The sequence below is a fragment of the Planococcus citri genome, chromosome 5 (assembly GCF_950023065.1).
Source record: "Planococcus citri chromosome 5, ihPlaCitr1.1, whole genome shotgun sequence".
In the NCBI taxonomy this organism is placed as follows: domain Eukaryota; kingdom Metazoa; phylum Arthropoda; class Insecta; order Hemiptera; family Pseudococcidae; genus Planococcus; species Planococcus citri.
In genome coordinates this window covers 71,620,194-71,641,859 of record NC_088681.1, presented here as the reverse complement: position 1 = coordinate 71,641,859, position 21,666 = coordinate 71,620,194, and the positions used below count along the sequence as shown (strand labels likewise).

The following is a 21,666-nucleotide window of genomic DNA, read 5'->3' as shown; positions in this document are numbered from 1 at the left end:
TATTTTACTCCGAAGTCCGAATTCGTGGTACTAGAATTTTAAGAAACTGTTTGCCTCAGCAACGCAGAAACACAACAAATAACAAAGAGAATTGATTAGAGATAAGAATTAGATCAAAAAAATCTGCATGTTTGTTCCCTTGCATTAATTTAAGCACACCAGAAAAAATTTAAATGATTGGATATTGAAAAAAATGATAACGAACACGAACAGCACCCAAATATTGTCAACTACTATATGAGTCATTCGTATTTATAACCTCATTAACGTAGATATGTGAAAAAATATAATCAAAGAGCAGTTTCATGTTGTCCAGAATGTTTAAAAAACTTACTAACCGAGGAGATTCACCTGATGGGACGACGGTGTTATCGACGATACCTCCTCTACAGGAATGCATCTATACATCTTGCTACTGGTACCTATAGACCACCAATATTTCCCTTAATCGCAATATTGCATCCAACTATTTTAATATGTATTTTAGTAGATATAGCTCAACGCTAATACATGATTTTTCTCAAGTGATTTCTGTTGATTCATTTAGCGAAGAGAACGTATGGCAGCTTTGCAAACAACTTGTGAAACAGGAGAAATCGGGGAACGAGTGTTATTGCGTCTTCATATCGAATAGTAAACGAGCAATTCATTTGTGGAAACAGAAGTGCGCCACTGAAAAAAACTTCGTTATATGGGTAAATTTTGCGAAATTTTTACAAAATTCGGCGATAATTTAGAGTAAATATTTCCAACACTTGACTTTTCAATTCTGGATGTAGGATTACCACGTCATAACGGTTTATGGAAATCGAAAACACGGATATCATGTCTTAGATTTAGACACTCGCCTCTCGTTTCCAGTACCATTCAAACAATATGCATCAGAAGCTCTCAAGTCCGAAGAGACGATTATGCCTGACTATAAGAGGTAAAACTTTTTTCTCTTTGGACACTAACATAAAGGTGCGTTCATGATTGTCTGTAACTAACCGTAATAAAAGTTACGGTCTGTTATGGAAAAGTAAAATACAAGAATTCTTATGGCGTAGTTCACGTTGTCCGTAACCGTAACTTTTTGTTTTACAGAAAAGAACAAAGAAAATTACAGAAAAGTAAAAAATTTTTTACTTTTCTGTAACAGGCCGTAAGAGTTACGGACAATCATAAACGCACCTTAAAACTGTACTCGCATTAATCTTATCACTACCCAGGTTTTTCCGAGTTATAACTGCTCAAGAATATTTGAAGCATTTCTCTTCTGACAGAAGACATATGAAAGTTGGAGATAGTTGGCAAAAACCTCCTCCTAATTATGCTCCTATTATAACAGACCCGAGTTAGTATTATCGTCCAAGTTATAAATTAAAGCTTTGCAAATAGCTATGGGAAATTGAAAAACTTGATCCTAGCTTGAAAATTGTCAACAAAGGCCACGGCGTTTAAAAATATTCAAGTGTACCAGTCAATAAAAAATGTCAACTTTTGCTCGTTTCAATTCCTGAATCCTGAGCCTGGCCCTTCGACGAAAATTTCCCATTGCTATTACGGATAATCTACTAATTCAACTATTGAAATAAAACGTGTTTTGTTTTACTGCAGAAAATCCACACAAATTGGACGAATTCATTGACATGACAAAAGGGAAAGGTCTTGGAGAAGTGTTAAATTATGACGAATTCCTCAAAAAATTCGGTTAATCACGAATAAGTACCTCCATCGCACAAGTAATACGCTCTTTTGCTACTTGGATTTTGGAAAATCATCGCCACTTTTCTCATCTCTTCTCCTGTCGTGAATTCAGAAGTCACGAGGAACTGCTCTCACAAGTCCCAACAGCAAGATAGGCGCAGTAAAAAATTCGTTTGAAACGAAACATTGACACAAAATGCTCATTTAGTTATAGATAATAACGGTATCAGGTTGACATTGCTCATAATTTTTTTCACATTTCTTTTATAAACAAGCTGTAAATAATGTAAATACATGTATATTTAAGTTTACATTACAAAAAGCAATAAATAAATCGTTTAAGAAATGTAAATCGTTCATTTCTTTTCGAGAAGAAAAGAAACCATCTAATTCAACCATTTCGTATCAGTCATACCTACACGCAAGTGTAGATAGTAACTGGAAGTTTTCATTCGCAATAATAATACATGTATAGTTAAAACAAAAACAAACAAAACTGTGAATAATTAAGTGTTGTTGATTCGTGTCAAAAACAATACTGCTTTTTTTTTTTTACATTTTCGCATTAACGTGTCATCACCGTGTGGCCATCCACACGTTTAGAATGGAAAAAGAAGTCTGTAACAGAATAATGAGTATAAGATCATTTTTATCGGAGGTCAACGAAGTTTTCTAAAATATACGCAACAAGAGCTACCTTTTAAAGTTCCAAGAACTTCGTGTATTTCTAACGCCTTCAATCGTTCAGATGCAAATTGATGTCCGTGATCAGCAGCCATTTTATACAAGTCCATCATTAAGGGAATTTGGTAACTGTCTGGAAAATTAATAATCGTACAACTCGTTATTAAATTAACGCTTTTCTTATAATCGAACAGATATAAAATGAAATAAAACGCTCACCAGACTGACTTGAGCCGGCAGTTGTTTCGTAACAAGCAGCCAAATTGTACAATGCTTCCGAACTGCCGGAAAAAGCGGCGGAAGAGTAGTGTTTCACAGCGTTGTCAAAATTTTGTTTTACGCCGATGCCGTGCTCGTAACAAATTCCTGCAGTGAACAAATTTGATTAGGTACACAAACATGACCCAAAAAAGACAACACGTTTGAAAAAAAAAGTAAAAATACCTGAATAGTAATGAGCAGAAGAATCGGAACTGTCGAATTCTGATAGCAATACGCTATTCCTGGATATAGATGAAGAAGAACTATCCAAACTGTCGGACAATTCGCCGAATTTCGAATGTGGTAACTGATAGCCATCCAAAGTTGATTTCATGACTTGGTCGACAACTTTTTCAACTTCTCGCATTCGTATATTTTTACAGGTGTCAATCTGCTCGGTAACTGGAGGCGCTGTATTTTTAAATCTGTTTTCCCATACAGCTTTGGCATTCGATTCTCCCGATTCGGCCGCCTTTTTTAGTAAGTGTTCGGCTTTTACACGATCACATTTTAAACCTCCCCAACCGTGTAAATGAAATATTGCCAAATTATACATGGCTTTGGCATCTCCTAAATCACTCGCTCGACGGTAACATTTGGCGGCCTAAAATGAAGAAAAAATCTCAACGGTATTACGATTAAACGGAACACGCGAATAAAAAATGAAAACATCGAGGAGAAAAAATTTACAAATATTACCATAGTAAAATCTTGCGAGGTTCCTAGTCCTAGTTCGTAACACTGCGCAAGGTTAAATGCGGCGGTGCTATTTTCCAGAGCCATGCCCGCAGAAAAATGAACGACTGCTTTTCTGTAATACTTCTTCGCCATGCATCGCATCCCGTATCGGTTTTCCAACTCTCCAACTGCCATATTATGCGCATTTCTCACGCCTTGCATGGCATCGTTAAGTACCTGTAAAACCACGAACCAAAATTAGAAATAAGCGGATGATCAACGAATATACTAGTTCGCGGCAGAATTACCGAGCAAACAAACGAAGATTTCAATTTGCTCGCATATATATAGCAAGAAAAACTTACTTCGTCCGATGTGGGCGGTCCGTAAGCTTGTGATGTTTGTTGTTCGTCAAAATTTATAACCGGCAAAGCTTCGGTGGATTCTAAAGCCGGTGGTTGGGTGAATACATGCTTAGGAATGAGCGTTCTCCATAAAGTTTGTGAATTAGAAACAGCTCTTTTGAAAATACACTGCTTCTTAACGGGATAATATTCGTTGTAATTTTCGAAAAATATTCTCCTTCGCGCGTGAAAGTTTTGATTGAGCGTGTAAGCGAGCGCAAATGTACTACTCTGTAATCGACAATAAAATTACGGTTTACAAAAATCGAAGTCTTTAGGAATATTAATCGATAACGTTACACTCACCAGCCCTAAAGCTTCTAACCACGAATTATATTTCAAGTAATCCGCAGTCCTGCAAGTTTCAGTTTTATCATCTTCTTCGCGCTGATCAGATGAAGTGTTTGAAACGACTTGTCTGTGATTCCACTTATCACAGCAAGGTCGAAAATTATTAGAACCCTTTGCTCGTTTATAACGATGGTAGTTACGTGACCGGTCCGCTTTAATAGAATAATCAACTTTGTCTCTGTTGTTGAAGAGCTTCTTCTCCAGCTGATCCCTGAATAATCTCGAGATTTGTTTCAACATTTCGGGTGCTTCGCAGGCAAACTGTTTTTTGTAGTTCTAAAAGCATAACATATCACAAGCCTGCGATGAAATTTGAAAATCATTTGCTAGCAGACATCGAATGAGATGTATCTTTTACCTGGTTTCTTATCAAGTGCGCGGAGAAACTTCGACTTTTTCAACGTTTATCCAACATCCTTAACCTTCTCCAACATGGATGCGCGAAAAATTTTTTCCATGAAGTTGAAGTTGCGATGCACACTAAGGGAACTTTGAAATGAGATTTCACCGACACACCGAAAATTATTCAGAAAGTAATAATTTCGAACGTTTTATCGCTAACACCTCGTTCTGAGTTCGCAATTCTGAATTCTGATAAAAACAACGATCACTCGATCAGAAACGAAACAACGCGGAAACACGGGCTTTGACTTTGGAGTTTGGACGACGACCGAAACCGAAACAGAACCACGTGAAAGACGTCACCACTCTACTCAGACTCACGAAACGAAAACTACGAAAACGAAACACACACAGATCCCGGAACGGAACGAAAACGGCGCACGACTTGACGAGTGACGGAGTGACGACTCAATCATGAGCTCATACGTTTTGGTTTCGGTTCCACAACCAGCCGATAGTTTGACAAGTTTGGAAGGGCGCGGTATCGTTCAACTTCAATGTTCAGGATGGGCTATACTGAATTTAAAGCTTCCTTTATAGTGGCCGTGGAATTTTTCTACAGAAAAGACAAATGTGTACATTCAAATGGAAGCATTTATACCAGTGTTGCCAATTTAGCGGTTTTCAAGCTATTCCTAGCGATTTTGAACATAGAAAACCGCCAAAAAATGTCAATCTAGCGGCTAGCGGGAAGTCTAGCGTTTTTGACTTCATGGCCACTTTTACCATTTTTAACTCACAAATTCAGCATTTCAGCTAAAAAATATTGAATTTTTGAAAAAAAAATCAATGAAATTGAACTTTTGTAAAACCCATCCACTCAATTTCATCAATTCTTTGGTAATTTTTGAATGATTTCACTGTTTTTTAGTTTTTAGTTTTTTTTGTACAGTTTTAAAATTTTAACAATAATTGAATCTTCATCAGTTTTGTATTTTTTACGTGACTTGAGGTTTTAAAAAAATGATGAAAATCTAGCGGGAAGTCTAGCGATTTTGCTATATGGAATTTAGCGGTTTTTAGCGGTTTTTTAGGATCAATCTGGCGGGATTTTTCAATATGGCATTGGCAACACTGATTTATACTGGCTGTGGAATTTTATCAATTTTCTATGGAAAAGTCAAAATTTTTTAACTTTTCCATAGAAAAGTGATGAATGAGATGAAGATTGAAAACTTTTTATTAAAGTGAATAATCATCAGAATTTATAAGAAATGTTATTATTTTACAAGTTTAGAGGTTCAAAAGTGCTTAAAATTGAGTTTGAAAAAATTCCACGATTTTCTGTAGAAATTTTCTATTGCCAGCTTATTGCCACTATAAAGGAAGCTTAAGGGGATACTTATTCCCTTAACTTATACTTTAGCTTGGTTTATACTGAATTTAACGCCCGTCAACCTAAAATTTGCCTTTGTTTAACTTCTAGGGTTAAGTTTAAGTTTACGGTTAAATTCAGTATAGCCCCTCCTTTCAAGTTTCAGTTTCCCTGGGTTTTTCCAATCCAATTTTCTACATCACTCAACTCCAACATTTTTAAAAATTTTTTACAAGCAGTGATGGTTGACTTTGATGGTTCTCAAATCTAACAGGAATATGTTAGAAAACCACTTGAGTTTTACGAATTTACGAAGAGAAAAAAATTGTAAGATCGTCTAGAAAATATAGGAGATGTGACGCAAAAAAAGAGTTTTACTGACAAATTTCAATAAAAAAACATAAATTTTTTTAAAAGTTAATTATTCAAGATCTGACAAACAAATACATAGAATTGAACATTTTCTCATTGTCTATCAATAACAAATGCATAAAATATCAGTCAGATAATATGACAAACTTACAATGAACTGTAAATAAATAATAAAGGAAATGAAAATTTTGTGCTGAGATTATAAAATGACTACAGTACCAACATAATTAGATGAGAAAGTATGGACTCGTGTATATTTTACGCCTCAGTGCCTCACTCATGCCATTCATCAATATTATTCAACTTTTCATGCATTGTTTAGGATTCTCTCCAACACTACCTATAAAAATTCTTCTTCTTTTTACCATGAAAATTCTACAATTTTTGACCAGTACAAAACATTTTGTATCAATCTTTTCAAAAGTGTCCTTCCTATTTTTCAGTTTTTTCCACTTTTATGGGGAAAATAATTTTCTTAAAAACTTCATGATTTTCGTCGTTTTTTTTTAGCATTTTCATTTCATTACATCCCCATGTTACTCGAAAAAGACGAAAAAGTTGAGAGGTACTTTTAAAAATTTGAGAACAACTTGAGAAAGTAGGATAAGGACAAAACTTATAAAATGTTTGAAAATTCTTTTTATGATATCACTTGAAGAGAAACGGCGCGTGGTTTGTTAACAAATAAAGCCAATATTGATTACTGCGAAAAGTATAAAATTGTTAATCAATAAGCATGAATGAACAATTTGATAAAAAGTGGATGGATGACGCGGTGCAATAAAAGCGAAACTAAAAGTACAATGACATTTTCCTTCAATCTTCAATTCGATAATTGTTCTGTTACCAATCGAGTTGAGATGTTTAACATCTTGATACCTGTTTGACTTTCAAACGCCTCTTCAATCGTCACATAACTTCAGCTTCAGCTTACTCCATAATTACATAAATGTATGTACTGAGAATCGCAAAAATGATACCAATGCGGAATATAACGAACAAAAAACAGCAAGTTTTAAATTATAAATTTTATAACCCTTCGTATTTACAATATTATCTTTGAGAAATTGACTCTTGACTCGGAAAAAATCATACATCACGAAAATAGGAATTTAAAAATAACTTATAAATAAACAATTTGTAATGATCGTTGCAAAACATACAACATGAAGAAAAAACGTCGGTGCTCACTTCAAAAAGGATTGACTGAACTTCAATAGGGAAACAAAAAACAATTTCATTCATTGTACGAAAAATTACAGAAGTAAGTACTTGATAGAATAACCAAAACTCCCAGTTCTATCCCACAATTGGTTTTATACAAGGCAAATTGCCAGAAGTGAAAAGCAAGTTGCTAGGTGGGTAGTTTGGGTATCACTTCGAAAAATAATGACATTAGACATTACTCCGTCTTATTTAGCGCTTTTAAACGTTCCAATAAAGGTGGGTGGGAATGATTAAAGGTAGAATACAACCAATCGTAGACCGGAAAAGATAAATTATCTTTATTCAACTTGATTAACGATTTACGTAAATACTCGGCTTTTCCCAAAGCTTTAGCAAAATTATCGGCTTCAAATTCGTATTTACGAGTCAATAGAGTGATTAAAAATGATAATATGAAATGGTATGGGGTAAAAATGAACTGTAAAATTATTAATAGACCAATAATTACAGGTTGAGAATCTTGAAATCCGAAAGCGCGATATATAATTCCATACCGGAAAAGGAAACTGAATGCCATGAATAAAAAGAATAAGTTGATCTGTGAAAATTACGAAATAAACATGAAAATTTTATAGCGCAAAACAAATCTCTCTCAAGAAAAAAGATGACGATAAACACACCTGACTAAGAATCATTTGCTTCAAAACATGATTTCCTTTCCAATGACCAAGCTCATGAGCTAAGACAGCTAATACTTCATCATTGGTGCATCCTTTTTTGTCCTCTTCATTAGACGCGGGTGATTTGGTTGGCTGTTCCGTAACATCTTCATTTTCGTTTGATGTCTCATTTTTAACATTTCTCGAATCACTGGAAACGTAATCTTTCAAAAGGGTATCGAAAATGACAATTCTTTTGTTATTGAAAAATCCGTAGAAGTAGGCGTTACTATGAGCCGATCTTTTGGATCCTAGAACATAACATAAACATAACTCGAACTGAATAACAGAAGATAAGCACATCGCGATGAGACTATTCTTATCAACAATTACTCGATCATTTACTCATGTATGAAATGCGTAGATTGAATGATGATTCATCAGATAAATTCCAAAGTACACGAATAAATAAACTTGCAACTTTAAAATACCTACCTTCAACCACGTAAATCTTTTTCAATGGGAAGCCCACGCTAGCTGCTAAATCTTCAATTTTAGTTCGTAACTCTCCTTCTTCCAACGGAGTATATTTATCGAATATAGGGGCGATAACTTCGGGATAAATTGTCATAAAGAACAGCGTAAAGAAAACAGCGAACAGCCATAAATATATGAAAAAATAATCGCCTCCGGCTTTCACAATATAAATAATCGGACTAGTCAATAAAACTATGAGGAACTGCATCAAGAAATACGCTTTTAACGTATCTTTCACGAAGAAACCCGGTGTCTGGAATTGCACAAGACAAACATAATATTAAACTGCAGTTAATTGAAGGAAAGTTCAATTAAAACAAGGCTGCCTTAGCCTTACTTGTTTATTGAATCCGTGTTTTTCTTCGATGACAAAAACCGAATAGATCGAAAATGGGAGCGATAGCAGGCTATTCAAAGTATTCATCATTAGCATGAAAATGATACTGACTACGATTTCACTTTCGCTGAATCCAAATTTAGTACTGATACCGATACTGTATTTCCACAATGCCGGCATAACGTATAAGATGATCATCAGCTGTTCGAGGAAATACAAAACACGAGTTATGAAAAACATACAATTTCAACAGTAAATACAATGAATATTTCCTTTTTCCAAGTGACTTACGGTTCCCAAAATGTTATCGAAGAGCGAATGAAATATTCCAAAAGTGATGTTATCCAAATTGTACAATCTGGCCTTTGAAAATGTTTCGTTGGGCATTATTCCAATTAAATCTTTCGGTACATTGGTGGTAGTTTTCAATACAGAGCGCTAAAAACATTCGAATTGATACGTAAATTATTTGAAACCAATTTTTAGGCATTTCTAGCTCAGTAGGAATCAAGATGAACATTACTAACCTGTCGAAAAACTAGATAAAAATTCCAAGATGACTCGACCCACGTCATGAAAAGAATGCAGTACAGTAATGTAGTTTCTGAAGGCATTTTGACAACGCATAAAATAGTATCACAATAAATTTTACTCTTGACGAGAACTTGTTTTCAACAAATCTGTTTCTAATGGCTATCCAACTGCTGTCAAACTTATCATAATAAAATTATATTCAGTTCGTTTTCGCCAGCTTTTTTTCATTCATTCAAGAGGTGTGCATACGCCGGAAACGCGAACGACTAACAAAATAGCGAAATTGAAAATATACGACACAATTTATCGATCAATGTACATAAATCATGAAAGGCTAGAGATTACTAAGCATATGTATGAATGAATTATTCACTAAACTCAAACGCAACACACGCCAACGGATCAATGATCAACGTCATGATTTAGTTCACTTCATTCGAGTTAGTTAAATTTCAAATATTTTTTCAAAAATCAGAACCGAAATTCACTTTACGGCTTCGCTTTTATATGAATTCTACGAATTTTATCAACTTCATGAGATTCCAGGGAGATCCATCGATCTATATTAACGCTCCAACCAACCCTCCAGCCCAACGTTTCGAAAAATCAAATTTCCCAAAATGCTCTATAGATGTCGACTTCAATGCCTGGGGTTAGATTGAAACAATTCGGCGGTTGCGAGAGAATTTTAAACGAGAACGATGACTATAATTAATGGCGATGTATTTTGTATACACTTCGATTTCAAATATCTCTCATGCAACTCCATAACATTACATAACACCTCGAAAATAACACTCCTTTCGAGTTTGGGAAACTACGACGACGACAAGAACTTCGGAATTTCGGATCTTCACATAGGTGAACATTCAAAGGTCTCACTGATCTCATTGCCCAACCCTTATCGAGTGTCACACACGTTAGCCCACACCAAAACCCTCTCGAATTGACAAATTCACTCGAGAATTTCATTTACAATTCAACTAAAATTTCAAGGTTTAATTTTGTAAACAAATTAAAATATTATATTTTGATACGTTTCAACATTCAAGTATATACACAAATATTATAATTCAATGGTTTAAAATGCTTTTTAAAAAAAGACACGTAAAACTTATACAATAGGCTTTTTTAACTAACTATCATTCAACACGAGCGATACAAATATACCACTTGCAATTGTTCAGCTTATTCACATCGATAATTTAAAAAATAAAAATACAAAATAAGTATAAGATCCATCGCACACGCAACACAGATGAAAATACGGAGCCTGTAACAGAATCACATATCAACGCTGCCAATATACGTACAATAATTATCAACATTAATATTTAAAACGTATATAAATGCTCTAAAATCATAAAGAAGTACAGAATACAACAAAAATAAACAACGTAGAAAGAAATATAAGTGAGATTATAAAACTCCGTTTATTCATAAAGTGCGGTAGTTCGGATCGGTGCGGGCTCGATAAAATTTGTAAACAACATATCCGATAGCGAGAACTCCTAACGCTAAAATTATACCACCTGAAAAGAAAATACAACCACATGTTACAATGTGAAACAATTTAATATAGACCTTTGTACAAAACGAAATATTGCGTAATGGAATCTTACCGACGAAGCTTGGTAAATCGAAAGATCTGTCTGGTTTTGGTGGAGTTGGAGGTACAGTTGGAGACGGTGAAGGAGAAGTGCTACTAGTAGGTGGAGTGAGTGTGGACGTTGCTGGAGGTGGTGTTGGTGTAGTGACAGGTGTAGAAGGTGTTGTGACAGGTGTAGAAGGTGTAGTGACCGGTGTAGAAGGTGTAGTGACAGGGGTAGTAGGTGTGGAAGGTGTAGTAGGTTTCGTTGTAGTAGTTGGAGATGGCGGTTTGGTTGTAGTTGGTGCTGGAGCGGGTGTGGTTGTAGTATTGTTTGAAAAACCTGAAATAAATCATTAAAAACATAATTAAAATATGGAGAAAATAAATGCAGTCATGTTTAAAAATTCTGCGTGCAGCCGTGCACCACAAAGAACAATACGTAACAATGCTCACCTGCGACAGTATCCTTAGTTGCAGCGGCGCTGACTGAACAATCTGAAAAATAACGGGCGAATATCAATTAAATGTTTACCACACTTTAGAAACGATATTAAAAAAAACTAATGTTTGGTGAGAACAACACTCTGACAATGTGTCGTCGATTCAAACTTTCACGATAATTTTTCAAAAACCAACTTCTGAAGGAATAATTATGTACATGTTTTTGTAACAAAAATCCATTCATTTACCAAATGTAATGTGATGCTCATCACAGAATTGAAAGTTTGACAAAACGCTTGTTTTGAAAGTAGTGTTTCTGCTAGATATTTCATCTTACCCAGGGGTTCTATACTTCTATATCATTGAAGCATATGTAAATTGTAGGCGAGCAATTACACTATTTCAGATTAAAGATTCAACAACAACAACAACAACGATAACTACATAGATAATCTCGAGTCATCATTAACCTTGACAAAGAAATGAGTAGAAATCTCTACTTACTCAAGGAAATAAAGACCGTAACAGCCAAAAACGTAAATAGAGTCTTCCTTTTCTCCATTTCTACCAGATGTAATTGCTACACGTCAGGGAAAACTAGATCAACAGAAATTTCCTATCGCCACTAAATAAACCACTTCGACGGATGATCAATTTCTCATAGAACAAAAACTACAACATAAGAGAACAGTAGTAACTTGATTAGTAATCTATCGCAGCGAGAATAATATCATTACGATATGAAACAATAGAAACACGTAAGCTATACATAACAGGATACATCAATAACATACCTCTTCTATCTGAACTGTTTTCTTTACATAAACACGCAACTAAAATTTGAAAACACCATTAAATTAAATTCATTCAACGTTGACAAAAGAAAAAAAAAGGGCGAAGACAAGAATTTTGATTTGGAATGGAAAGTTGGTTGGAAGCCTAAAAGGAATCAAGGAATACGTGGGAGTGGGGCGAGAGACCAACTGCTGATTGGGTAGCGATAGGGCAAATACTCCGTATTGGAGGATATTGAGGAAGCCGAAGTGCACACTAGCCAACTGCAACGACGAAGAAATTTCGAGAAAATAAAAAAAATTGCTGATTAATTATATTGTTCCGATTACGTTACGTTTCGGATTAAACAAACCAAAACCCGAAACCGAACTGAAAGTAGACCGCATCCACCGGACCAAAAGCTTGATGAAGCCATGAGGGAGGCGTGAGCGAAGCGAACTGAAACTGAAACCGAAACCGAAACCAAAATTATTGTTTAAATTCAAACTCTTTATGAAACTTGAAACGCAGCGTACCCGAACCATAACCATACCCCCCTTAACCTAAACAAATTGAAAAACTTGCATCGACATCCTCTGATCCTCCGTCAGCCTTGGGCAGGGATGGAAGAGCCGGGAGCGAGCCGGAGCCAGAGTCTGAAAGAGCCGAATTTTTTGAGGAGCTAGAGCCAGAGCCAAGAGCCAAATAAATGAAAATGCAGAAAAACATCAAGAGCTCTCTTGCAAAAGAGCTCCTTATTTTACTCAAGAGAGCCATCATCATAAGGAGTCTTTAACCTGGAAAGAGCCAGAGCCAAGTGGGAGCCCACAAAATTTTTCAGGCTCTTTGGCTCCCTAAAAGTAGAGAAAAAAGTTAAAAAATGCGCACAATTTTATCAAAAATTCAACTTTTAACTCACATTTGTGAAGAAAATGAAGAATTTTTAAGTTTTTTTCCTCATTGAGAAATGAAATGAAAATAAATGCAGTGTATTTTCATTTTTTTCATCGTTTTTCACGAATTTTGAACTCTAATTTAAAGAGCCAAGAGCCAGAGCTGGAGCTGGAGTGGGAGCCGAGAAATTGGAAGAGGGAGCCGAGAGTCAAAGAGCGGAGTCGGGAAGAATTGAGGAGCGAGCAAGGAGCCAAAGAGCTCTTGTAAAGAAAAAGAGCCAAGAGCCAAGAGCGAGCCAGAGCTGAAACTTGCGGGGAGCTGAGCCAGAGCCAAGAGCGGGAGCCCTGAATTCAAGGCTCTTCCATCCCTGGCCTTGGGCCTTGGCCCTTGGGTACCTCTACCTAGAAATGACAGGAAATTTTCCACGGAAAGTTTCTGAAAACTTATGGGGAAAAGATTTCAGGTAACTACTTTCAATTTAAATTCATTTCCATAGAAACTGATGAAGAAAATATGTAAGTAATTCGTTATTGTAAACGGCGAGAAAACTGTAAAAAAAAAAAGGTTAATTTTTGCAAAATAGGTACCTATTATTATATTACATATTTTAATGAAGTAAAATTGTTTAAAATGATAAAATGAAAGAAAATTTCAAAAATTTGTACTTAAATAATTGGAATAGTATTAGTTGTGCCTAGTTAATCAACTAATTACTAGAGACTAAGGATACTTTTCGGCATCGTGTGCTGTCGAGTGCTTTCGGCTACGCTCGTTTGACTTGTCTCCATGAAAATGAAATATTCTCCTTATCAAAGATGAAACTCCTGTTTCTTTCCTTTTTGTTCAAATCTTTCTTTTTCATAATCATATTATTTCATACGAATATTGTACGTATTTTAATGATAAAACTCGTGTTAGTCCTGTTTCTTTTGAATTTTAATCTGTTTCATAATTTCGTCGACAGTCTTGTACTCTTGTTAGACAACTTGATTTCCGATCCGAACATTACCAAATGGCAAATATAAAGAAAAAACAGCTGTGATGATACTAGTCTTTCGAATTCAATTTGAAGAAAATGTAAAACTTTAACAGAAGTGACCTTGTTGTACAAACATTTGGAACTTGGAAGTTTTTCAAAAGAAGATTGATATCACATCAGTCAAAGTCAAAATCGAAAAAATCTTATCAGATTTCCAACTGCTCACAAGGCATTTAACCCAAAGTATGCAACAAAAAATTGCATTCTACAAGAAATACAATGAAGAATACATAAAAGACAATATAATATTCGAATATTATAATTAATTTTTAATTAAAATTAAAAATCTCATCAACAGGAACAGGGAACTTGAATCATTACAAAGAATAAAGTCAAACGAGCGTAGCCGAAAGCACTCGATAGCACACGATGCCGAAAAGTATCCTTAGTCTCTAGTAATTAGTAGTTAATCAATGATATTTTCAAAAATAATTCAAACTTTTGGAAATTATGTTTTGTAGCCTTGTAGGTACACTTTTTGTCTGTCTGAACTCTGAAGTCTAAACTTATACATTTATTTATGAAGCTTGTTTTAAAAATACGTAAACGCACATAGTATGTATTTTTTCAAATATGTAGTTAAATATTTTTTCAAGTTTAATCTTTCTTTCAATAATATTTATTGTTCTTTCAAGTAATAAGTATTCTTAAGGTCTGAATTGAATTTATAGTCAATTTAGTCATGATGTCATGATGATGATTGAACATTGACTGTCAGTGTCAATACACAACTACCCATAATGGTGTGATTTTTAACGCGATATTGCATAGAAAATAATTAATTAAGTATCCTGAATAGAATGGGAACATAACGCAGGTACTTCTCAGCGTAATTAGACCAAAAATAATAGGTACTATGTAGGTATTATTTTGATTTGATTTACGAGTGAAAAAAGTAAGTCTAGTCAAGTAGGTACTTCGTCAATACTTTTTTTCAAAAAAAAAATGAAGCATTTTTTCCTTCAAGGGTACTTAAAAGATGAACAATATTATAAACTTGAAAAAAATGTTTATGTTTAAAAAAATAAAAATACACATAGATGTACGTCTAGGTACGTATTTTTGAAACATGTTTTATAAATTTAAAAGTTTAGATAGGCAAAAAGTGTACCTACAAGGCTACAAACCAATTTTTCCCCTTTTTTTCTAAAATACTACTATACAAAACTTAAATTTACAAAAGTTTGAATTATTAGGTACTTATCCTTTCTTTAATTCGAGCAAAATTCGTTTTCGAGTCAATAAAAAGAATTTAAAACCACTATTTAAAAAATTCTTTCTTGGAATTTCCATTCTAAACCATTTCAACGTTTTCAAGTACAAGTACATGTAGTTGGAAAATTAAATTTATAGGGATATATAACTTATAGGCTATCAACATTAGCGAGTGCTTTTGAAATTTTAACCGTGTTTCCTTATACCCACCACCAATCTAATATCAGATGATGTGGATATGTTCGACATACTTAGTATGTACTCATCCGTTTTTAAATTTACTTCGACATCGAAATCGAACTACGAGACCTACGAAGTCCAGAATCCACTTTCAGAAACCTCAGGTATCATTATAGGTAGGTATCAATCTCTAGACATAAAACTAACTAAACCAGTTTATCCTCTTCACCTATCGCTGCACGAATCCCCTTCCTTGTTACTTGGCTTAAGCCTTTTCAACTTTATTTTTCCCAATCCCAGCTCCAGCTTTGTCCATGTTATCTGTGCGCGGCTGGTTTACATTTTAAAACGATTTTATACATAAGTGTAATATTTGTATGCATACACACATCAGTATTCGTTTTATTAGGGCTACTTATAGTAGCCTTAGTTTTATCTATCAGTAACACCAACACCCGAGACCATAAAAATACATACAGTGGTGAGAAAATTATTAGACTTGGACGATTTTTTGCTACTACATAAACAGATTCTTGCAATTTTATCGGGTAAAAACGTACTATTGAATCAAATAAACTCTTTCTCGATATTTTATATTTATACTATATCATTGACCACAAGGAGCAGTTTGCTTGGTCAAGAAGCATTCATTCATGTCATAAAATTTTTTTGAGCTGTAGAATGAAATTTCGCGAATTCAGTGAAAAATAATAGGTATAAATTTCTAAATTAGAAAATTAATAATTAGATATTGATTCCGGTTAAATGGGCATTTACGGATCTTAGTCGATGCACATTGGTCATTTGTTTTCAAAATAACACAGTATTTTTGAAATGCGCCATCATTAATCCTAGAATTTCACGTTTTTCTGTACTGATTTCTCAATTTTCAACCAAAATTCAATAAATGGGACACCAAAATTACCGGAATTTAGTTGCGGATCTCATCCTTTTGACAGAATTTCGCTATCTCATTTTGCTCTCGCGAAACTCGCAGACGAATCTTGAAAAATGAGATCAAAAAAGTGTCAAAAAAACAACGTTTTTCAAGCTACTTCTGCTCGTAGGAGAAAAACGCAAGTACCAATCGTTTCGCTCTAACTGCCATTCGATTCCTGGTAAAATTTATTTTCAACTCCTGAAAAAAATGTAAAAAAATGTATTGCGATAATGTGCGAGGTTTTAGTGAGTTCTTTTTTTTCAAAATCGCCTTATTTATGCGATTTTTGCTGCATGAGCGATTTTGAGGAAAAAGAAATTATTGAAGCTCCGGACATTTACACTACAGATTTTTGAATTCTTTTTTCAAGGGACGATTTTAAAAGTAAATTTCATCAGGAATCAAATGGCGCTTAGAGCGAAACGATTGGTACTCACAGTTTCCTTCTACGAGCAGAAGTAGCTTGAAAAACGTTGTTTTTATTTTAGACACTTTTTTGATCTCATTTTTCAAGATTCATCTGCGAGTTTCGCGAGAGCAAAATGAGATAGCGAAATTCTGTCAAAGGGATGAGATCCGCAACTAAATTCCGGTAATTTTGGTGTCCCATTTATTGAATTTTGGTTGAAAATTGAGAAATCAGTACAGAAAAACGTGATTTTTTCACTTTCTGTAACTCCAAATTCTAGGATTAATGATGTCTCATTTCAAAAATACTGCGTAATTTTGAAAACAAATGGCCAATGTGCATCGGCTAAGGTCCATAGATGTTTCAATTTTTCAAGTATTCCACGTAGATTTTGAATCAGGGAATGAAACCAGCTGTTTTAATATCATCTCTTTGTTTTCATGTAGAGGTTGAAGCAACAATCCGATGGCTTTCCTTTGTCCTGTAAGGATTAGACGTGGGAAAAAAAAGAAAAGTAAAACAAAATTTTTAAAACTTAATTAACAACCTACAGACTGTACAAAATGAGTGATAATAACAATACAATCCTTGATTACATGTTAAGGTAGCACCGGAGATGTGGAAACAAAGGAACTACGAAATAATGCCTTCACAGGCATGGGTCGAATCACTGGCAGTGCCTCCATTGAAACACTAGTCCGAGTAGGAATAGAAAAAGAAAATGGCTTATCCCCCGACAGTAAAATGATAGTGCTACACGATTTCACTCCCTGCGTTGATGATGAACTACAAGTAAAGAGGGGACAGGTATGTTGAAAACCAAAATTCAGATGTGAAACTTGACCACAGTAGGTACAGCGAATTTGTCATAAATATGTCCGTTACCTATTTTAGGTAGTTAATATTTTGTATCGAGAAAACGATTGGGTTTATGTTATTGCCGAAGATTCAAGATTAGAAGGATTCATTCCACATTCATATTGTACCCCATACAATTCGCATTTAGGTGAATTAGCACTCAACAACTTGAAGAAAAAATTACCTCGCGAGCAATTCAACAATTCAAATGAAGTAGAAGTTGATATTAGTATTGAAAATCAGCAAGGTACAAACCATATTCTGAATATTAATTAGAACGTGATAAACCTATTCTACAAGACTATAAGAGAGAATTGCACTTTTCAAGATCTTTTTGATAATTTTTTCACACATTGTTTTTTCTCTCAACCTGTAGATGGTTCGGACAACGAAAGTTTCAACAAAAAAGATAGAAATCAAAATAATCAACAACCTCGCATAAGCATAACCAGCTCACAGGCATCTTTACACAGCACATCATCATCACAACTAGAAATACATCCTTTCTTCAAGGTTGATATCAGTAGTTTTGGCTTTGTAGTGCAAACATTGTGAAGAAAATAGTTTAATATAAGCTCTATTTTGTATCTTTTACATAGGATCCCTCTGGACGATTTATCGTCCTATACACTTTCATTGCTCGTGACGAAAATGATGTAAGCGTTGAAAGAGGAGAATTTATAACTGTATTGAATCGAGAAGATCCTGACTGGTATTGGATTATCAGGAGTGATGGTCAGGAAGGTTTTGTACCATCTGGTTTTGTATACCCAGCTGATGTATTGCAAAGTAAGTTTCATCAGTTAGCTACACATTCTATGCTACATAATTCACTCGAGCTTTATAATTTAAAAATTATTCTGTCTCAGATCACTTGAACCAAAGTAATCAAATCACAGCATCTACTGCCATACCTTACAACAGTAAAGTTTCCAAAATTGGAAATTCACTACCATTAAATAATACCATTATTCAAAATTCTTTGAATCCTGCGGTACAATCGTGCAATCCTAATGCACATCAAACAACTAATGTAAATGAAGAAATGCCATATCACGGAACAGAACTCGTGATGTTGTATGATTACAAGGTAACCTATATTTAGTCTATTTTTGCACATTCATTGAATTAATATCATTCAATTACATACTATAATTTTAAGAATCTATTTACTGTTTCCACAGGCGCAAGCTCCTGATGATTTATCAGTAAGAAGAGGGGACTGGATTTATGCTGATTTTAATACACAAAATTTGGATGGTTGGTTATGGGCATATGCCCCTAAAACCAGAAAATGTGGTTTTATTCCAAAAGCTTACGCAAGACCTCCAGCTATGACTAGTCTCTAAAGCTGTAATTACAACTTTTAAATCAAAGCATTTTTATATTTTTATTCAAAGGCTCAAAAATGGTTATTCTATTAAACCTTAATAAGTATTTATCAAAAAAATCTTATATGCAAATTTTGTGTTTTACAACTCAATAGGGAAAAAAATACTAGTTATGAATTAATCAACAACACTGCCCAGTGCTTATTCAAAGTCGAACTCACAAAATACGAACTCATTTACCTGAAAAATGAGTAGCCTACTAATGAAGAACCTCCTCACAGTAGTAAACTAAATGCTAAGTATACACATTTCATGTCTTCTACCTCAATCATTGCGTTTCTTGCATAAAAAATTTCAAATTGCAGAATTGCGATTCCAATAAGAGATTAGTTTTGCAGGGTCATTCTTCAGTATACATACTAAAACGAGCATTCACTTCGATTAAACTTTACATTTTACGGAAATATTTCGTTCGTCGTGTTTCTATGAGATTTCAGAGAAAAAATTAATTTACAATAACCAACATCGCAACGTGAATTAGAAAACAATACTTTAGTTACAAAATACATACAAAACACGTTGAAAAGTTGTCACATAACATTCCACTTTTCTTCAAAAGCGCTACATAATTTAGTACAAGCGAGTGCTGCAGATAAAGGATAGTTACTGATCGATACGGTTTCTTCGGTATAATTCACATCAACCTGCAAGTGAATACAATAAAATCTCGATGTTCGCATCACATTCGCTAAAAATAAGAGAAACCAATCTCACTTGTCCATGTGCCATAGCTCCAACAACGAACACTATTGGGTCATTTTCAGGAACAAGATTTCTCGGATCAACTAATTTATCAGAAGAGTACGAAGTAGCTAATTTACGGCATCCAACCGGAAGGTGGTCAGTGACCGGATTTTTAATCACTTTCAGCAACTTTATAGAGGTTTCCGTCGCTCTGACACTGAATTTATGAAGTAACTGAACTGAAATAGTATACGTACGTACATTTTAAATCAGTAGCGAAAGGAAAATGAAAAGATATTGAATTTCGATTAAAAACACTCTTTACCCATTAATCCTGCGAACCTCTTGAACGTTCTCGGTATTCTGGTTTGTGGACTAACTTCGATAAGAACATTTTTTTCTGTATGAATAAATACCTGCAGAGATGATTGAGTAACATTTCAACGATTGAGCAAAATATTCGGTGCTGAGTTGAACGTTAAGGTTTGACGAAAACGTGCTTACCTGAAGCAAACCTGCTCTATTTAAAGGACTATCGAGTAACATGAGCAAGCATTGGTGTACAATATCGGGACGGCATAAACCAGGTTGTTTATTTTCTTTCTTCAAAATATTAACATGGTCGTCACAATTCAGTAGTTCGAATGACTTTCCTGCCTGCAAAGTACAACAAAACGTTTTACAGTCAGGATAACCAAATGAAGTATAAAATAATATAGATACCTTTATGGATTCCAGTTGAGCCTTCTCCAAAACAATTATCAATCGTTTATCTTGTTTAGCGATATGGCTAACCGATAAGTGTGAGGAAGGCGGATCGTACTGTCCGTCATCTTCATCTACTTTTCTTTTTCTTCCCATCACAAAATAAGTTGATATAAAACTAAATACCGGGTTTATTGCACTGCACTCGCACAAAAATCAATAGACGAGCACTTACAATAAAATCTAATTACGCGAACAATTCAATTCAAATATTAACAAACTTTTAAAAAATCTATTGATAAAAGTTTGACGACCATGTGACCGAAATCTTTCTCTTATCAATTTTTTTGATACGGGCCAAACGATAGTTTGTCATGCAGAGGCGGATGCGGGTCAATTTTTTTGCTACTCCTGTATTCCATTTGTTTCGATTTAAAATGATTTTTCGAACTCACAGAGTCATGGAAAAAATCCGTCTCAACTGAATAAATTGTTCGTTTTTTTTTTCAACTAGAACTGCTCATTATCAGTTTCCAATAATTTTGATCGAGACTTTAAGGTAAGTATTGAGGTAATACGCAACGATTTTAATCACGTTTTCAGACTAATTCGAGCAAGCTGAATCCAAAAACAACCTTTGTTTTGCGATCGGACACGTATTCGGCAAAATATTCGCAATTTCTCACTGAAGCAGCGTCCCTCGACAAAAATGGACACCAGATTCGGTCTCTGCTGGCTAGAATTAGTCGAAAACGACCCTTAACTCGATATTTTTGAAAATCAAAAAAAGCCTGAACAATGAACATAGCCAACATGGGTATGTAAGTAATGTAAGTAATTTTTTTGATTTTCAAAAAAATCGAGTAAAGGGTCGTTTTTGACTAATTCGAGCAAGCAGAGTCCGAATCTGGTGTCCATTTTTGACTAGGGACGCCGCTTCAGCGAGAAATTCCGGCTAGTTCGCCAAATACGAGTCCGATCGCAAAACAAACGTCATTTTCGTATTTAGCGACCTGAAATTAGTCAGAAAACGTCTTTAAAAATTTCAAATTTGACAACTTTTTTCCAAGTCATTTTTGACCTCTGAAAAGGCTGTTTCTGAGAGAATGGACTGCTCTAGTGAAAATCTGACACCGGGAATGAATTCGCCGTCCC

The 21,666-nt window shown here is 34.6% G+C and overlaps 6 protein-coding genes across 13 annotated transcripts; 2 read left to right on the top strand and 4 right to left on the bottom strand.

The window, feature by feature from the left end:
* The first annotated feature begins 132 nt into the window (after positions 1-132).
* tun (tungus) lies at positions 133-2,041 on the top strand. 2 transcript variants are annotated; one of them, XM_065366048.1, is made up of 5 exons: positions 133-418; positions 526-695; positions 780-928; positions 1,212-1,336; positions 1,600-2,041. In XM_065366048.1, exons 1-5 carry the CDS (start codon positions 355-357, stop codon positions 1,695-1,697), a joined length of 606 nt encoding a protein of 201 aa, XP_065222120.1. In that variant the 5' UTR covers positions 133-354; the 3' UTR covers positions 1,698-2,041. The 2 variants fall into 2 exon arrangements, with proteins under 2 accessions (XP_065222120.1, XP_065222119.1); XM_065366047.1 differs by having other exon boundaries at positions 140-418; positions 548-695.
* On the bottom strand, positions 1,972-4,714 carry LOC135846761 (uncharacterized). Of its 2 annotated transcripts, none has more exons than XM_065366033.1 (8): positions 4,426-4,714; positions 4,023-4,367; positions 3,678-3,947; positions 3,334-3,549; positions 2,818-3,238; positions 2,593-2,739; positions 2,387-2,506; positions 1,972-2,307 (listed from the first exon to the last, which is right to left on the bottom strand). In XM_065366033.1, exons 2-8 carry the CDS (start codon positions 4,305-4,307, stop codon positions 2,255-2,257), a joined length of 1,512 nt encoding a protein of 503 aa, XP_065222105.1. In that variant the 5' UTR covers positions 4,308-4,367; positions 4,426-4,714; the 3' UTR covers positions 1,972-2,254. The 2 variants fall into 2 exon arrangements, with proteins under 2 accessions (XP_065222105.1, XP_065222104.1); XM_065366032.1 differs by having other exon boundaries at positions 4,023-4,343; positions 4,426-4,713.
* Positions 4,715-6,140: 1,426 nt separating this feature from the next.
* On the bottom strand, positions 6,141-9,942 carry LOC135846762 (CAAX prenyl protease 1 homolog). The gene is made up of 6 exons (XM_065366034.1): positions 9,384-9,942; positions 9,148-9,294; positions 8,857-9,057; positions 8,478-8,772; positions 8,004-8,293; positions 6,141-7,921 (listed from the first exon to the last, which is right to left on the bottom strand). The coding sequence occupies exons 1-6, from the start codon at positions 9,468-9,470 to the stop codon at positions 7,559-7,561; spliced, it is 1,383 nt and encodes a 460-aa protein (XP_065222106.1). The 5' UTR covers positions 9,471-9,942; the 3' UTR covers positions 6,141-7,558.
* A 432-nt stretch (positions 9,943-10,374) lies between these two features.
* On the bottom strand, positions 10,375-12,374 carry LOC135846767 (merozoite surface protein CMZ-8-like). The gene is made up of 5 exons (XM_065366049.1): positions 12,217-12,374; positions 11,927-12,094; positions 11,435-11,476; positions 11,013-11,321; positions 10,375-10,922 (listed from the first exon to the last, which is right to left on the bottom strand). Exons 2-5 carry the CDS (start codon positions 11,982-11,984, stop codon positions 10,828-10,830), a joined length of 504 nt encoding a protein of 167 aa, XP_065222121.1. The 5' UTR covers positions 11,985-12,094; positions 12,217-12,374; the 3' UTR covers positions 10,375-10,827.
* Positions 12,375-15,448: 3,074 nt separating this feature from the next.
* LOC135846764 (SH3 domain-containing protein Dlish-like) lies at positions 15,449-19,545 on the top strand. 5 transcript variants are annotated; one of them, XM_065366039.1, is made up of 9 exons: positions 15,449-16,072; positions 16,152-16,238; positions 17,320-17,387; positions 17,478-17,680; positions 17,768-17,978; positions 18,108-18,244; positions 18,331-18,520; positions 18,601-18,821; positions 18,916-19,545. In XM_065366039.1, exons 3-9 carry the CDS (start codon positions 17,339-17,341, stop codon positions 19,078-19,080), a joined length of 1,176 nt encoding a protein of 391 aa, XP_065222111.1. In that variant the 5' UTR covers positions 15,449-16,072; positions 16,152-16,238; positions 17,320-17,338; the 3' UTR covers positions 19,081-19,545. The 5 variants fall into 5 exon arrangements, with proteins under 5 accessions (XP_065222111.1, XP_065222110.1, XP_065222115.1 ...); XM_065366038.1 differs by having other exon boundaries at positions 16,146-16,238; XM_065366043.1 differs by lacking the exon at positions 16,152-16,238 and having other exon boundaries at positions 15,449-15,700.
* On the bottom strand, positions 18,785-20,846 carry LOC135846765 (ribosomal RNA small subunit methyltransferase NEP1). 2 transcript variants are annotated; one of them, XM_065366045.1, is made up of 6 exons: positions 20,530-20,846; positions 20,311-20,463; positions 20,132-20,222; positions 19,837-20,045; positions 19,634-19,766; positions 18,785-19,545 (listed from the first exon to the last, which is right to left on the bottom strand). In XM_065366045.1, exons 1-5 carry the CDS (start codon positions 20,665-20,667, stop codon positions 19,653-19,655), a joined length of 705 nt encoding a protein of 234 aa, XP_065222117.1. In that variant the 5' UTR covers positions 20,668-20,846; the 3' UTR covers positions 18,785-19,545; positions 19,634-19,652. The 2 variants fall into 2 exon arrangements, with proteins under 2 accessions (XP_065222117.1, XP_065222116.1); XM_065366044.1 differs by lacking the exon at positions 18,785-19,545 and having other exon boundaries at positions 19,596-19,766.
* Positions 20,847-21,666: the final 820 nt, after the last annotated feature.